Source organism: Anomalospiza imberbis, chromosome 7, assembly GCF_031753505.1.
Source record: "Anomalospiza imberbis isolate Cuckoo-Finch-1a 21T00152 chromosome 7, ASM3175350v1, whole genome shotgun sequence".
NCBI classification, from domain to species: domain Eukaryota; kingdom Metazoa; phylum Chordata; class Aves; order Passeriformes; family Viduidae; genus Anomalospiza; species Anomalospiza imberbis.
In genome coordinates, this window is record NC_089687.1 from 5552487 (window position 1) to 5569572 (window position 17086).

Sequence of the window (17086 nt, forward strand, 5' to 3'; positions counted from 1 at the left end):
CTGGTGCCTGCATTTGTATTCCCAGTTTATTCAGTCTAGTTTCTCTTGTGAATATTCCAGTTGCTATGATGGACATTTCTCTCACAACTGGGCTCCCAGACTGCTGGACTATTTAAATATGCAATGAGTTAATTAAATTGCAGTAACACATGCTTTAATCCTATGCTTCATTTCATTTATCTGTGTATCTTACATGCAAGAGAAACGCTCCAGTCCACAGCTTTCCAAAAGAAAATGCAACAACTGAGGAACTGTCCTTTCCCTTTTTCCACTTCACCCTTGTGCTGAAAGCATTAAAACTTCATCTGCACATTTAGGAATTTAGGTTAATGTATCTTTGAAAAGAAATAAATAATGTACAATGAAACAAGGTAGACTACGCTCCCTGCAGTGAAGTCTGTCCTGATGTGACTTTGGTGCAAAGTTCTAAGAAGGCAATGCTCTCAGAGCTCCAAGCCTGGCTTTATTTGCACAGACCCAGGGCCTCACGTGGGGATGGCACAGGGCGTTACTCACTGTGGAGATGCCAAGCAATAACTCTGTCCTGGAAGACATTTGCTGATTAGGCTATGGAAAATGAGCGAAACAACAGAGCATCTGGTATTCCTGAGTGCCCCTGAAGTTATTGCAGAGAAACTTATAAAAACTGTACGATCTCATTTTAATGGAAAATAGAAGTTTGGGGATATTTCCCAAAAAGCCTTTTCAGAGGAAACAATAATGCACTTCTCCATTTTCACCTCCAGATTTTAAATTGTAAACATAAACATACGTACACTTGACAGCAAGATTGACCATTTGCAGCAATGTTTTCCTCTTTGCTGTTATTTTTCCCTATCCAAAACCGCTTAGTATAAAAACACCGCAATACCTTTCTATAATTTAGCAAATGCTCTTGGAAAAAAGTATTCATTTCAGAAGATGAAAGATAGAAGTTTGGGAAAATAATTTGACATAAGCAGTATATTTCTATTACAGTGGGAAATGTCTTTTAAGTGAATATTACTCTTACTCTCACAGAGGAGCCAGTCTTCAGTTTTTATCTTTTGCTATTCACCAGTAATAGAACAGTTTTAAACATTTTACTGTTAAATGTCACCGTAAGAACTAAATGTTTTAATATCCAAAATACCATGTTCTTTTCTGACAGTTCAGATGCACCTCAGAATGTGCAAAGGCCAGATGGAAAGTGTTCTATTCACATGGACACACTTGCTTTAAGTGCTACACAAACCACGCTGAAATAAAGCGTAATACGCTTGAATGTCACCGTGCTTGGCACAGCACTTAGGCACCTGGAGGCTTTATGCAACCATCATCCTGCAGGAAAGGCAATCACATTTAATGTACTTTAAAAAGACTGGTACATTTTTCCTCAGGTTTTCTACCCCCCTTACAAAGTGGGGCAAAGAAATCACAATCCCAGGTTCCTCCAAGCCCCAGCCAACCTGGCCTTGGACATTTCCGAGGATGGAGCAGCCACAATTTCTCTGGGCAACCTGTGCCAATGCCTCATCATCTTCACAGCTAATAATTTCTTCCTAATACCTTATCTAAATCTATGTAATTGTCCAGACAAAGATGATTTGGGTTTGTCCCTTCTTTTTTATTTTTTTTTTCCCTGTAGATATATGTTTGGAATTTCAGCTAAGCACACACTGATTTGCAAATGTCTCAGCCTTATCCAATCAAAACTAAATTTAGCTTAATGACATTCTCAGCATATGCAGTATGAATCTAAAATACACCTTGTAAGTTTTCTATTTTCAGGAAGGTCAAATCCTAAAGTTATATAATGCAGCATTGAAAATTTCATCATTAAATACCAAATACATGTCTTCGGTGCTATTTGTGTCAAAGTGGTTTATTTAACAGCACCTTCTTGGAGTTTGCCTTTTTTAATACAATTAGAAAATGTGTGAGGGCTTTCATTATTTTTTGGGTTGGCAAAGTTCATATTCCATGGCCTGGTGACAATCACAAGAGGTAACGAGGTCTTCAACACAATAACTGCATTTAAATTATGAGACTCCCCAAGAATTAGTCCTTCGTTTAGTTTTCCATTTCATAGCCCATTTTCCAGCTTTAAGAACGAAATGTGGTGCATTAAGGTTCTCTTCCCTCGTAACAATACTTAAAATGAAAGATGCTTTGTTTCAGGTCTCGTTAGCTTCATTTTGCTTTTTCCTTGGAATAACCTTGCTTAGCCTCATATCCTTCATAAAAGACAAAACTCTGCCAGTGAAGTGAGCCAAAGTACAACATTTTTCACTGTATTCACTTCCCACACACAAGGGAAGATATTTTTCATTCTGCTATGTGAGGTGCCTTTTTTTTTTTCCAGTAGCAAGAAGTGCCTCTGGAACACATTTCTTGCTCTGCTCCTGCCACAGAGTTTCTCCTTTGAGTGTCATCCTGTCCCTTCTGTGATGATTTTTCCCTTCAGTGATCATCCTGTCCTTTCAGTGATCTTCTTCCTCCTCTTTTGAGTTTGCCATAAGTAATTACCAAAAGAATTCTCAGGTACCTGCCTTAGGTCTTAGATTTAAGGGCCCAAAATTTCCATGCTTCCTGTACAATAAAGTTTTTAGATTCAAAATTATCAACATTTGAAAAACAAGCATGCCTTCAGCAAATAGCCTCTTTCAGGAGCTGCAGTCCTTTCCACACTCATCCTCTTCCTCCCACAGAATTATACTGCATACTGCAATAAGTCAAGAATTCTTTATCTAGTTTGCTGCTTTATCTGCAGAGCTCATGCTACTCATTAAATATTAACTTTTTTGCTTAAATGTTTGCCATTTTGCTGACAAGTTCACACACAACTCTTTTCTATAATAAACACTTAATCTCTGCCTTATTGTGAGTTCTGACACCTGTTAAGGCTTACTGACCATCCACAAGGCAAATTTGTAGAGAGGGATAGGCAGGGTCTTGAGTTGTAACTACATTTGTACCTCATCCATCACTAGGCTTCAAAACATGGACTTTAAAATGTGCCTGCTCAGAAGTTAAATATGATTATGTTAAAACCATTCCCTTGCAGACTTCAGACAGCTGCTCATTAGCGCTGTATTGCTAATGGGATAGCTACTGCTATCCTGCAGCGTTTTCCTCAGCCAAATTACTCACCAGATTAATAAAAGGAAAGAAGTAACCTGTGCTGTGCTCACAACCACAGAGGATGTCATATTTGAACTGTATTTTTTTCCTCGTGTTTCACTCTTGCAGCGCAGTGTGAGCCCCCGTGTGAGCATGGAGGAACTTGTCTGCCTCACAACACCTGTTCTTGTGCTTATGGATTTGTGGGGCCTCGGTGTGAAACAAGTATGTATGAACTCACTCAGGCTTTCCTCATCACATATTTCAATTACCAGAAAATTACAAGCGGGGAAAAAAAAAAAACAAGCACCAAAAAGCCTTTTTTCTTCCCCCCCCCCCTATATTTCCCCTTTAAATGATTATTGAATACAAAGGATTCAAGTAATACAGTAGCTATTTCAGAGCATAGATTTACCAGCAGCATTGTTGTATTATGTAAAAATATGCACATCTAAATCAACATTTTCTACGTAAAATTGCTTCTGGATAAACAAACAAAAAAAGAAGGAAAAAAAAGGTGCATGTTATTTTTAGTGATATTTATGAAATTTAAGATTGTGAGTGAAGGTAGTAATGCTAATTTTGAGAACACAAAAGAACAGCCATACCTATTAGGAGTAATGCTACTCTGCAACACAACTTTAAAAAGAGGTTCAATACAGAAAATATCTGAAAATCAGCCTTCAAACCCTTCTATATCAGCAAAACACATGCACTTCCATCATTACAGACCTCGCTGCTTATTTAAATATCAAGTTGCCCTTGAGAGGAATATAATTTTATCTATGAACCCGAGTAGCTGGAATACTTAAAAAGCAGAGAATTTTAAGTGTGTGGCTTCGAATAGAGAGAGCAAATCAAGGAAAGGGGCAGCTTCCACCCTCAGTTTGCCTCCTGGACTAATGCTATCAGTTATTGGCTGCAATAGTGCAACTTCAGGATCTGCAGTGGTGTTAGTGATGAGAGGTTTTGATCTTTTGTGTGTTTTGCAGTGGTGTGCAGCAGGCACTGTCACAACGGGGGGGTGTGTGTGTCACCAGATGAGTGCCAGTGCAGGCACGGGTGGAGCAGCCCCTCTTGTGAGACAGGTGAGTGCTGGGCAGTGCCTGATCCTGTGCCCAAAAGTGCCCAAAATCCCTGAGGTTTCCCCACAGCTCAATGCTCAGACTGGGAATTGCTGCTTAAAGAACTAACACCTAAGAAGAGGAGACCAAGTAAGACTTCAAGCTTAAGAGGACACCAAGCACAGGGCAAAACCTCAGAAAGGCTTGAGTTTATGTAACTTTTCATAGGTTTAGATGTTTACCTAAATCTCAGGGTTTTGTAGAGGGAATCTACAAACAAAATCCTTTTGCAGCTTTTTAAGCTTGTGTGATTCTGGAGCTAGTTCTTATCATGCTGTGCTGCCAGAATTCACACTGCTCCTCCTGCCTGCATCTCTCACTTGCAGAGCACCTACAGAAAGCATCCACAGGAGTGTGGGAGCTCAGGAAAAAGCCACCTCCACCCATCAGTACAAAATGACAAGGTGTGGACTGGAACCAGGTACTTATTTCTAGTCAGGTCTCAAAGTTTTAAACAGACACAGCTCAGACCCCCCTCTCAGGATCAAAGTCCTAAAAGCTGGGGTGGATATTTTCTCCAAAGGCACAGAAACCACAGCACTCACCTGGGAAAAGGCATGCAAAATAGTGAAATATTAAAAGATGAGAACTACCTGAATCAGTGCCAGAGCTGAAGGCTCTAGAGGCAGTCTGCCTCTGCCACGGTGAATATTAAATGACTGAGACACCTTCAGCCTACATTACCTTTCCTGGAAGGTGAGGGATGTCATTTTAACCTCCATCTCCTGGAGATTGCTCTTCCTGTAAGTGTTAAAATGACAGACCTACTGAGGAAACATAAATTAGCCCAGCTATGATCCACAGGAAATGACTGGGATTGTCACTGCTATTCTGGTTCCCACTAGATCTGCTTTTTCTTCTCAAGGAGTTCTGCGATTTTATTTTGGGGTGCCTTTAAACAGAATCATTCCAAGAGAAGGACAGACAACAACCATCAGCAGCAGTAACTTCAGAGCAGAATAACAGCAGCAGGATTTTTTTGTCTGCTGACAGCTTTGGTGAAAGGCTGCCAGACTCACCTCTCTGGCACAGTTTTGAGTGCACTGCACAGAATATTTTGTGGACATTTCTGGGGTTTCCCACCTCACATGTTATGATAGGAATGTCAGGAAGAATACAGGTATAAAAATGAAAAAAAAAAAAAAAAAAAAAAGATTACTTTACCACTGGAAATATAAACACTGACAGACTGACAAGATTATGGACTTCTATGAACTAGCCAGGACAATGACATGACTAAACCAAATTCCCCTTGAGCAATGAATTAAATCCATTTTGACTTCATAAGTGACTGCTCTTTAGTCAGAAAAACCTCTCATCTAGACTACAATTTCACTTTCTTTTTCTCATTCCAAATTGACATTTTATTTCTTCTTTAGTTTATCTGAAACATTTCAGTGACCCTTAATTTATTCAAGCTTAAATGCATTTAACCCATAGCCCATTTTTAATGGGCTATCCTGTAAGATACTGAAAGACAAAGGGAACCAAAAGCAAAAGGCTGGTTTAAAGTGTCACTCTGCTTTACAATGAAAATTTTATCAGATTCCTTATTCTTCACACACTGACTTCCCATCTAAATCAATTTGAAATTCTAATAGTTTTGTTTTTAACAGTCTGGTACTTGCCACATAGAAATATGCAAGTCAGCTTTTAATTCCTAATGCCTGTTGTATCATCTAGAGTAATAACAGATACATAAAGAGGCAAAGGGAGCTCAGCCAGTGGCTTTGTTGGTGATGAATGAGCCAATGTGTTGTGGGAACTGGCATTTAAATGAGGCAGAACAAACAGGTTTTTTGGTGCACACCTATTCAAGTCCATGGAAATGCCACAATGCTCGGCTGAACGCAGACAAAGCAGCAAACAATTAATATCTCATCTCCAGGTTATCCAGGGTGTATTTTATTTGACTACATTTACTACCTTGGGATCATGCTTGGTGCGAATACTGGAATGGAAATAAATGAACTGTGCGAATCAAAAGAATACATCTGAAATAAATTAAATTACTACATTAAATTATAGTCTATTTCATCTCCCAAGCTATGCTAAAACAAGTGAAATGCTCCCACTGTGTCGACCATGAATAAGTGCTGCAGCACAACTGATCTGCAAGGGCTGCATTAAACACTTCACAGCATCACTAGAAATATTAATTCTAATGACATGTGCAGAAGTAAAAGAGTGCCTACTCTGAAAAGTTCAACATTATCAGAGATCCATGAAGTTATCTTATATTCTCATGCAGCTGTGTGCAACCCTGTGTGCCTGAATGGAGGAGTCTGTGTACGGCCAAACACGTGCTCGTGTCCTTCTGGTTTCTATGGGCCACAGTGCCAGAGAGGTAAGAAAATTCCATTTATCATCTTGATAACGGGCCCAGGCTCAAAATATAAATATCACCTCTAACATTACCTACCCCCACATGAAATATATCCAGAGACTCTCCTTGTCATAACTATGTGTGCTCCTTTGTTGTTATAGTCTGTCATAAATCCACTTTTTATTGTTCCTGATGGTATTGGGAAGAAGTAAGAACTTATTGGTGATGCCATTAATGATAACTAAATAATTATTCTAAAACTACCTGAGTCAGTGGTATCATTAATTAGCGACTATTCAATTAAATGAGAAAGCATGGCAGTATTTTGTTCATTTTAGCACCCTGTGGTGTGTGCTATACTGGTTTCAGAGCCTGGTGATATTTTACCTTCAAATGGGGCTCACAATGTCACCTACTTGACCACCCTAAAGTCTTGTGGATGGGAGACTTCTGTAGGAGCTCATTAGACCCTTGCTTAAAAATCTGATCCAGTATTGCCCTGAATTGAGCAGGAGCTGATTTTGAATCCCTGTCCTAGCTCTAAACTGAGGCTAACAGTATCCTGGGCTTCTCACTCATGCTGTGCTGCAGAAGACAAATGAATGAATCCTTTAATGACCCAGCATCTCATACAAGAGAGAGAACTTAGGGCCCAAGCAGCTGGAACACCCCTGTGCTAACACCACTTCTCTTTTTTCAATATGGATCTAGTAACTCCTCCTGAATCTGGGAATATAAGTGCACCCTTATTACCAAAATGACTTCAACATTAAAAGTTATTTGCTCTTACTCTCCTTTTGTTTCCCACATTCCTAGATGAATGTGGTCCTGATGTATATTTTTGCAAGTGAATGATTCACACAGAAAAATCTAATTACAAATGGAGCTTGCTGGAAACTTTTTTTTTAATGATGTTGGGGGTGAAGGAGAGAGTGAAAATGATAGACTATAACTTGATGATCTTGCTCTTGAACACAGAAGGTGATTTTCAACATTTAGGTGATTTGAAATTTTTGCTCTCAAGTGTTCTGGCTCAGATACTGGATTGAGAATAAGTATGCACATTCATGGGATCTGAAATTGGTGGGATGATATAATGGATGGATGCTGAAGGAAAGCAAAGCCCTTCCTTCTGCTTCTTTGAGAAAGGGAGGAGGAACAGCACCAAGACCAAGTTAGCAAAGTCCAACACTGATCTATATTTCATGGGGAGAAGCCCTTGAGGAGGCCCTTTGACAGAGACTTAAAAATCTGACACCATTGGGAATATTCTGACCACTTAACTGCAAGTATCTAAGAGACCCTCAGGTGCTAGGAATCATGTCCCACATTTTTTCCACAAACAACACAGAATCAGGGTCTCACCCAGGCAAGAGCCCAAATCACCCTTTGGGGAGACACCCTCCCAAAAAACACCTCTGTGAGCTGCTCTCCCAACAGAGGCACCTAAAGTAGGAGCCTGTGCTTTGGCAATGTTGATCCCCCACGTGAGCTTGGTGCACAGAACATTTCCTTTCCTCTCCCCAGCTCTTTGCATTCCCCCCTGTAAGAATGGTGGTCACTGTGTCCGGACCAATGTCTGCTCCTGTGCCGAGGGCTACACGGGAAGAAGGTGCCAGAAAAGTGAGTTACACATTTCCCTTTGTTTTCCAACAGCTCTGTGACTCCCAAACAGCTTTTCTCTCTTTTGTGCATGTTCCAGAGAACATTTAACCTGTATTTCTGCTGTGATCACCTATATTTCTAACAGAGCCCATAAAGCTCTGTGTTATGCCCAAAATCAACTTGTTAATTAGAATAAGTCAAGTCAAAGTTGGGAGAGAGCATTTTGCTGGAATCCTCTCTAAATATTTCATGAGTTCAAAATGAGTAACATTCGTATTCAGAGATTAATTAATTATTTTGCATGAAAGATTTTTTGGGGGAAAAAATTAAAGCCAAAGGCCGAGAAGCTGACTAAGATCCTTAAAAATATTAGAAAGTCATAGTTCCAGCTTAATTAAGGTAATTGGTTAACAGCACTTTATCCTTGAATCTGTTCTTGTCATGGAAAACTCCCTTTTTTCACGTTACCATCAGTATTAATATTTAATTCTTTGATTCTTCTGGGGAAATAGGTTATTTTGGCACTTTTACAGACTCAATTGCTCAACAATATCTGTCAGCCAGGGAGTTTAGGATATATATTGTGAAAACTTTTTTTTTTTTTTTTTTAATTATTATTTCTTAATCAGTTTGAAATTGGCAAAAGGGGAGCTGTGAAAACAACCATTCTTGGCAGGAAGAATCTGTACATTTCCAGATCATTTTATGTCTCTCATACACAGAGGAAAAAAAGCCAGTAAAAAATTCCCTGCAGCAACAAAAGCCCTCTCATTCCCCACACTGCCACTCTCCCCTCCTTCGGCAGAGAGGGTCGTGACGCACAGTGCACAACTGAATAGTCTGTTCTGGCAGGAATGTGCTGGAGGGAGAAAAAAGGAGGAAAAAACCTTATGTTTGGCATCCTGTTTCTGAGGTTAGGGAACATTAGAGAATTGCTGTTTCCAGCTTTAAACACCCTGCCACATCTCCAGGCAGATCAAAGGGAAGCGGGCTGATGATGATTGCAGTCTAGCAAAGCACTCCCTGGGATCCTCCAAACTCCACCAACTCACAGCAGGCTTCTTTCCTCCTTCCAAAAGTTTCTGAGGTTTTGTTGTCCATCTTGGTATGATCTTTTGCAAAAATGTTTTTTGAGGTGATGAAAACAATTTTGTTCTGTCTGATCCAAGCTTTCATTCTACTTCAATAACTGCTATTTAGTCTGGTTTATTTAGCCTAGTGTTATAAAAACTTTAATAAAGGGCCTGTGAATGTGATAAATGAAGAGAAACATAATTAAGTGGAAGGAAAGCACTACTTTTTGCTTATTCTTACTGGCTACTGACTGCTAATTGGTGACAAATGTTGAGTAATGTTTCTTCTTTCTTTCCTAAAATCAAGAGCACATGGGACAAGTATCAAGATCCATCAGAAGAAGTTAATGCACAAGATTTAATAACAAGCAGTTTTTCTTAGAGTTGTATGTCCTCTTATTTTTATATAAAATAACTTCTCTCTCCTCTAGCAGAGGTTCCAGATTTTGCTGTTCCTCTGGAGCAGCAGGGCGCAGCAGAAGTCAGTCTCAGCTGACCTTTGCAAACTTTCCTCCCCAGAAAATGGAGAAAACCAGTGCTCCCAGCAGTGGCAGGCTGCTCTCTGTCCCATAAACCTCTCAGAGTCCAAATGCAGAACACATCTCACCCCTTTTTTAGGCATGATTTCATTTCATTTTGCATCAGGCGTAGTCTAGATTGGGGGATTAAAGAGAACACGTGGCACACACTGAAAGGCTAAAGTGTGAACACAGGCACATGTTCTGAACTCACACACAGACAAATGAAAAAGTGGAGAAGAAGTCCCTAGCATGAAGAATTCCCACTACCCAACCTCTCTTTTTCTCAAAAAAAAAAACATGTAAAAGCTACCATAATATCCATTTGAAATTCCAAATAGAGCTGAGTAGCATGCTGCTCATTCTGCAGTGTCACTAGCAGGAAACATATCTGTATTTATACATTTAGAAATTTTGTTAATTTTCATAATCCTGAGGCCACCTGGGACAGCTGACTGTGCAGGGGTGAGACAGCTCCATGGGCTGTGTGCCTGAGTGCTCAGAAATCCAGCTGGGATTTCTGCTTTACAGAGGTGTCTTTTTTTTCTGGATTTGAGTATATTTTCTGTCAGGCTTTAAGGACTCCAAGTAAGATAGCTGAGCCCTGAGGTGCACAGGACATTTCAGCTTGCACAGAGTTGTAAAACCCTCACAAAGAGTGAGGGGAAAATGCACATATCATGATAGCAAAGCTGTGATCAGATGTGAAGTTTACTGGAAGTTTAACACTGCATCATCTCCCATTTCCAAACCACCAGGACAATGTCAGAGAGACTGCTACAGGTGAACCTGTGGCCCAAATCACAGCTCAGTGGTGTCCCCTGTTGCTGCCAGGTGACCTCACGCTGAGAAACGTACGGGTGGCTTAGCCACAATGATGAATGTGACAATTCTGAGGGAAAAAAATCCTTCTGAAGGATTTTATCATTATTTTAATCGTTCTTTGCACTCTGAATATGAAACTGCTGTGTCCTTATGCACTTTTACACTTCTAGTACAGTTTCAAACACGTCTGACAGCAAAACAGCTTTATTATGTACTCACACTGAGTCTATATTCTTAGAAATTTGGGGTGGATTATTATCTGACTAATAAAACCTATCAAGATAGAGTGAGTAAACTTAATACTAAGGCAGACAAATTGGCAGTTAATTCAATGTTATCATTTTTTGATACATTGATATTGTTTTCACTGCTTTTAGACATTTCTCTTTCCTTCTTAATATCTCACCTGCAGGGACAGAGGAAAAAAAGCTTCTATTTAATTTTGGCAGCTTCAGATTCTCAATTGAAGGAGATAATAAAAACTAAAAGCCACAAAACCCATCAAAGAGGTTATTTTTGAACTGAACCAAAACAGGCTATTGGTTTATTTTAAACACATAGAACCACGGCTTAGGGTTATCACTTTCATCCTTGTACAGTTTGGAATTTCTAATACTGTCTGCAGGACAGCCAAAAACGTGCAGGAGGGAGCGGTGGCACCACATCTTTTCTATTCAGGCTCGCTCCCCTTGCTTCCTGGGTGTGTGGAGAAAGGCATCCAGCCTCAAAGTTGGTGTTTTGTATCGAAATAAACATCACTCCAAAACCCCAAAAAGTGTAAATCAGCGAGGTCTGGTTGGCTGCCAGCTGCAATAAGTGCCTGGTGATTATGCAAAGCAGACACCCACAGCCCGGGCGCGGGTGGCAGCGCTGACAGGGAAATGTGTGCTTGTGCCTCAGCAATCTACAACCTCCTATCCTCACTTGAGAAGGATTGTTTCCAGTATAATCACTCTTGTTGAGAGGGAAGAGGCAAATTCTGGCAGCACCTCAAAATAAAATATATTTCTGGATCAACTTTGCATCCAACACGCTCGGGCGCTAGAGAAAAACTGTTTGTGCAGTGGTTTGAATTCCCTTCTGAAAAACACAGCTTTAACAATCCTGGGATGTCACTGCTTTTCAGGAGGCTTTAAAGCAGGGTTCTGACTGATATCTACTGCATCCTTACAAAAATTATAAAGAAAGCACAGAAGTTCCCTTTATTTACTATGTGCATTTTCATAGGACTGCTCTACAAACAACCTTTAAAAATGAAAGCCCATAAAAGCTGAGTTTTCTTATGAAAGGTTGGAATGAATAGAAGGGGAGAAGAAGAGGCATTCACGGGACCACACATTTATCCTTTCCTCTGCTGTCTGCTTCTTGTGAGTGCATCTCTGAGCGAGAAAAGGCGAGCCACAGCTCCCTCTGGAGCTCATCAGCGAGCAGAGGTCAGGGGAAACCAGCATCCTCCTCCTGCCTGTTCCAGCACACCAGGCACACCTGGAGCCTGACTTCAGCCCCTCTTTTGGCACTGCCTCATGGCCATGCAACACGGCCAGGGACATGGGGTTTGCTGCCCATGTGAAACTGAGAACAAGGTTCTGTGTGCATCTGTTTCGTTGTGGGCTCGATCCTGATGACTTTGTATCACATAAATCATCCCACTGACACTGGGGCTTTGCAGATTGGATCTCAGAGTTAGGAGATAACTATTTCTCCATCTCAGTAATTCCTGCAGCCAGGATTTATAGCCAATTCACAGTGTGCAATATAACTCACAGTCATTCCTCCAGCTCTGCTTGCTCCTCTTCCCTCCTCCTTTCTTTTTCCTTCCTGGTAGCATGAGGACTTTCCTTGCATGAGAGCTAGAGGCAAACTAATTGGAAATGTGAACACTGGGTTTCAAAGGCAGCTTTTTGCTAAGCAATGTCATATTGTGAAAGTCACTGATTTCCTACATTCCAGCCTTCCCATATAATGTTTCTGTACATTACTGCCTCGCCAGCTGCATAAGCAGGAAGTTTTACTGCTCAACAAATCAGACTCCCACCGAGTTGTCATCTTGACACTGTGTGATATATTCTCTGGAATGTCTTCACTGAGTAGCCAGATTGACTTAAGCTATCAAAAATCAGCCAGTTTGCAAGCCAAAGGTCCAGCAAACCCTCCCACACAAACAAGCAGGGAACAAGCCACATATCTCATCCAAATGGATGGAGGAATCATTTATGTCAGACTTGCTTTTCAGACAGCAAGGATGTGCTTAAAAGCAACAAGTGTTTGTCTAAGATTCCTGGACAGCAAACCCACTTGAGCAGTGGGTGTTTGGGAGGAAATGAGCAGCTGCCTATAGCAAACAGACCTGTAACTTCCTCTTCAAAGCATTGTCTGTGCAACAAAAGTACAAAGGGTTGTGGGCTGGCTTGTCCCTTGGTTGGTGCCCAGTCTGGAGACACAGGAAAAGGAAACTAGACTCAGTTTTCACTTGATTTTCCAGTCTATGTAACAGAATAGGTTCATATTAGATGTCATCTTCTTCCCCTGGGCAGGAAATACAACAGAAGATAAACCCAAAAAAAAAAAAATTAAAAAAAAAAAAATCAGGCTACTGCTGTCTTTCCTATTCAGCTGAACAAAACATGATCTGTGCATCTTGCCTGGGGGGAACAGGGACAGGTGGGACTTCCCAACAGGAGACAGTGACTCACAGCACAACCTGGTTTTTGGTGTGCTCTCACAGCACTGCTCCTCACTGCTCACCCTTAGGAAGGATTTGTGACAAAACCATTAGTTGGCCTTTCTTAAAAACTAAATTTTGTCATATATATGTAGCTGATGCATTTATTTTAATAGGGGGTTTGAGCACATGCATCTGTCTAAATTTATTTTTCAGGAAGGGAACAAGAATAAATCTGGGTAAGAACTGAATATATTTTCTAAATAAGCCCAAAAGCATTATTAAATTTTTTATTCATTCCATAAGCAGAACATTCCCAGACTACAGCATGAATTTTACTAGAGTAGAACATCTAAATTTTAATATTTTTTACCTGTATCTTAAATGCACTGAAGAAATGTGCCAGATCTGCTGCTGTAGGTTAAAGCATGCCTAAAGCAAAAGAAAAGGGATTCCTGAATTACTGCATTTCTCTTTGCTGTGGGCTTCTGTGTGACAAAAAGTACTTTTTTCCCACTAATTGATTTAAGAAAAAATATTTTGGGGATCTATTTTTTAATTAAAATATTTTTTAAACATCTCTTAAAAAAGGAGCAATGGATCTATCACTTGAAAAGCCCAGAGGACGGAAGATCATGGAGATTAATGTTGCCTGTTTATCCACAAAAAGACACGGGCAAGACAATCCTCTCCAGCAGTGATTTCCATCTAAGCTCAAGCTTATTTCTGAGGCAGTAATAACGGGGTGATGAACAGATGAGTGCAGTGCCCGTGCAGGCAGCAGTCCCATTCCAAACTTCCTGACCAGATCCTCACTTTTTGGCTGGGTTATCAGCCAGACCACTGCAGCCTGTGGCTGCTCTCCTCGTCTTGAGACTTGAATCTCCCTTTTCTTTTGCATAGATGAAAAAGAACCAAATTGCACCAAGCACAGGCAGTGCCTTAGCCCGTTCAGGGCAAGGAGAATGTGCCCAAATGGCCTAAAATGCAGGTCATCCTCCAGTACAGATCTGCAAAAACAATCAGCAGAGGAGAAACTGTCTGTATGAGTCCTCTTTCACTTCTCATTCAGGCATGACAAGAAAGCAGCTCAGCAGAACAATTTATATGCAGGCTGGAATGGTTCACTGACCTAATAAAACACAGAGAATTCTTCAATGAAGAGAAAATGTTACCAAACTCAAGCCCCTAACAAGTTGGGAATATGACCTGTGCTGAGAGTATACTTTACAATTCCCCACATTAATTATACACTAACACTTGCAAAGATGAGAATAAAGCAGAGCTACAGTCTATTTCAAATTAATAGTGCTGCAATCAGACTAAAACCAGTCCGTAAATGAGAAAAAGGATTTTCTAATGGTTTCAAAATCTCACAGTTCCTAGCAGAATATTCCCCAAACATCCAAATGTGCGCCTACACGTGCTTATTTTGCTTATGGTGGTTTCGTTCTGCAAGATGCTGAAGTATTCCACAGCTATCCCAACATGATACTATTGCATGTCCAGAGTTTCACCTGATGGCAGCCAATAGGCAAAATGAAGATCATGAGACCAAGAGGGAGAGACTTTCAGTCCAAGGGGAGTGGGGACTCCTCTGCCTGTATTGCAGAGACAATCCCCCACTGGTTTCCTGAGGTTTAGGAGTCTTGCCTACCACTCACTCCCAGGGAATCTTTTGGAGGTGCAGATGGAGAGATCAGGATCCTCCTTAGCTGACAGAAAATGTTATCAGCTGAGAGCAATGTGGCAGCAAGCAGGATTGCAGTGCATCACACACTGACTCTAGGAGTGCAGTCTAGCAGCTCAGTAGTTTTTCCACATAGGAGTAATTATTTTTCTCATTTTTACTGAACTAATAACTAAATCAGATTTATTTCCTGCTTTAATATCTCTAAAAGGCCCCATAAGTATATCAGAGTACACATCAGAATGAAGACCCAGACATAATTAGGCAAAGCACTGACATTGCACTGCTATCTATATGGTTTGCAATTTTTCTGACCATTTTTTTCTTCTGAAATGTGTGCTAGGTCATGCAAACTAACTCTTATTGTCGGAGCTCTGTGGTAAAGTGAATATATTAGAAATGCAGACTGTCACCACAACCATCACAATTACATTTACAGCTCCCTCTGTGTCTTGTAGTAATTTGTTCTCCCGCACTGCATCCCTCTGAGGTTTCTACCAGATTATTTTTTATTATTCAGAGAGGTAATTTATTGAAGAAGTGCTTTGCATCCCTGTCTGAGGTACGTGAAGCGAGAAATAGGGTGAGCAAACCTCAAAATGATTGGTAGCTTGATATGGATAAGGATCCAAATTTTAGAGCATTGCACAAAATTTGGAATTTTATTACATGACAAATATTCTTTCTCCCTAGAATTTAATCTGTGGCTATAATTACTGGCATTCAGTGGATCACACATCTGAGGTTACTCAGCTAGAGCTTGCAGAGAAAGTTATTTCTTTATTTACAAACCCAAATCAACACAGATGAGAAATTTCAGATAAAATCAAGCTGTGGGAAAACATATGTGCCTAAAACTCAGCATGGGCAGAACTATTTCCTCACTGCCCTTGGAAGCAGAAAAAAGGGGACTAGAAATTGCTGGTGTCCCGAATCCATAACGTGTTTTTCAGAGCTGTGTGCATTTGGGACCTTCACAGCAGCAGATATATTGGTACATCCATCTCACTAATGATCTGTTGAGCATCAGTTATACCCTCTAAAGGGGTGAATGACATTTTTTTACCTCCGCTATTTTCTGCCAGTAGAATCCAAACAATGGTGTCCTTTGTTAGAAAAATCTTTTTTGGCCAGAACACACCCACCTGGGGATTGTTTTTAATTTTTATTTTTTATTTTAAAGGCTTGAAAACCACTCAGCAAGATCAAATCTTTATTTGGAGCCTAGAAGAATCCAAAGAGTTGTTCCCTCTCTGCAAGTCAGGATAATGTCTCATCTGAGCAGTGCTGCTTGGGTGCATAATGCACCCAGAGAGATGGAGAACCTTCCTCCAGTGGATCAATTGAACCGTGCTATTTGCTGAAACTGCTGGTCTGACCTTCCAGTTTGTGTCCTGTGAAAAGGATCAGCAACATCCCTACAGTGTCATGATCTGACATGATTCCTGGCACAGAGTTTCTCCAGATTCATTTTGCTTAATCAATAGGTGATATATTTTACCTACAAACACTTGAAAGGGCTAGGAGTGCCAGCTTTAACACAAAATCCACTTCTTTCACATTTACTGACTTCATTTTTGTCCACAGCTCAACTTCTGCCAGCTGTATTTTCCTGACAAGAGCAGTCAGTGACATTTTTAAATCTGTCTCATGCTCTGTGTCCGTACTGGGCTGTATCTCCCCAGCTACAGCTCTTTGCTTTTGAGAATGTCACACCAAATCAAGGCAACCACTAAGCAGCAAGGAGGAAACAAACATTAAAACAACATGTACCCACAGAAAAAACAAACCTGAGCCTGACCAAGCTCCCTGCTCCACAGAAGAGCAATAGAACGAGTTGAAATATGCACTGGACCCACAGAGAAGTCATCAGTTCAAAACCAACACCAGCCAGAAATAAAAGCAGTACCTGTGAATCACCCAGGAATGTCAGCACAGGGATGGTGACTTAAGGGATAAGTTGAAGTATGTATCTACCAGTAGGTGTTCTTTTGGCTGCATTTCCGTGCTCTTTGTCAGCAAGATACAGCCTGATGCATTGCCTTAGCTGGCCCACACAGATGTTACTGCTTGAGGCTATTTTCTCTCTTCCATCCAAAGGCGGGATGCACTCAGAAGCAGGTCAATTTACTCAGCTTCCACAGGAGAAAAAAAAATACAA

General features: G+C 40.6%; 1 protein-coding gene and 1 long non-coding RNA gene across 2 annotated transcripts in view; one reads left to right on the top strand and one right to left on the bottom strand.

Moving 5' to 3' along the window:
• The window catches only part of LOC137476814 (von Willebrand factor D and EGF domain-containing protein-like), a 173023-nt gene that overhangs the window by 135827 nt on the left and 20110 nt on the right, over positions 1 to 17086 (top strand). Inside the window, exons 22-25 of the mRNA XM_068195162.1 lie at positions 3232 to 3327; positions 4095 to 4190; positions 6478 to 6573; positions 8080 to 8175. Coding sequence (XP_068051263.1) covers positions 3232 to 3327; positions 4095 to 4190; positions 6478 to 6573; positions 8080 to 8175 — 384 coding nt within the window. The remainder of the gene's footprint in view (positions 1 to 3231; positions 3328 to 4094; positions 4191 to 6477; positions 6574 to 8079; positions 8176 to 17086) is intronic.
• LOC137476816 (uncharacterized) overlaps positions 1 to 17086 on the bottom strand; it is a 162982-nt gene that overhangs the window by 18490 nt on the left and 127406 nt on the right. The window lies entirely within an intron of this gene.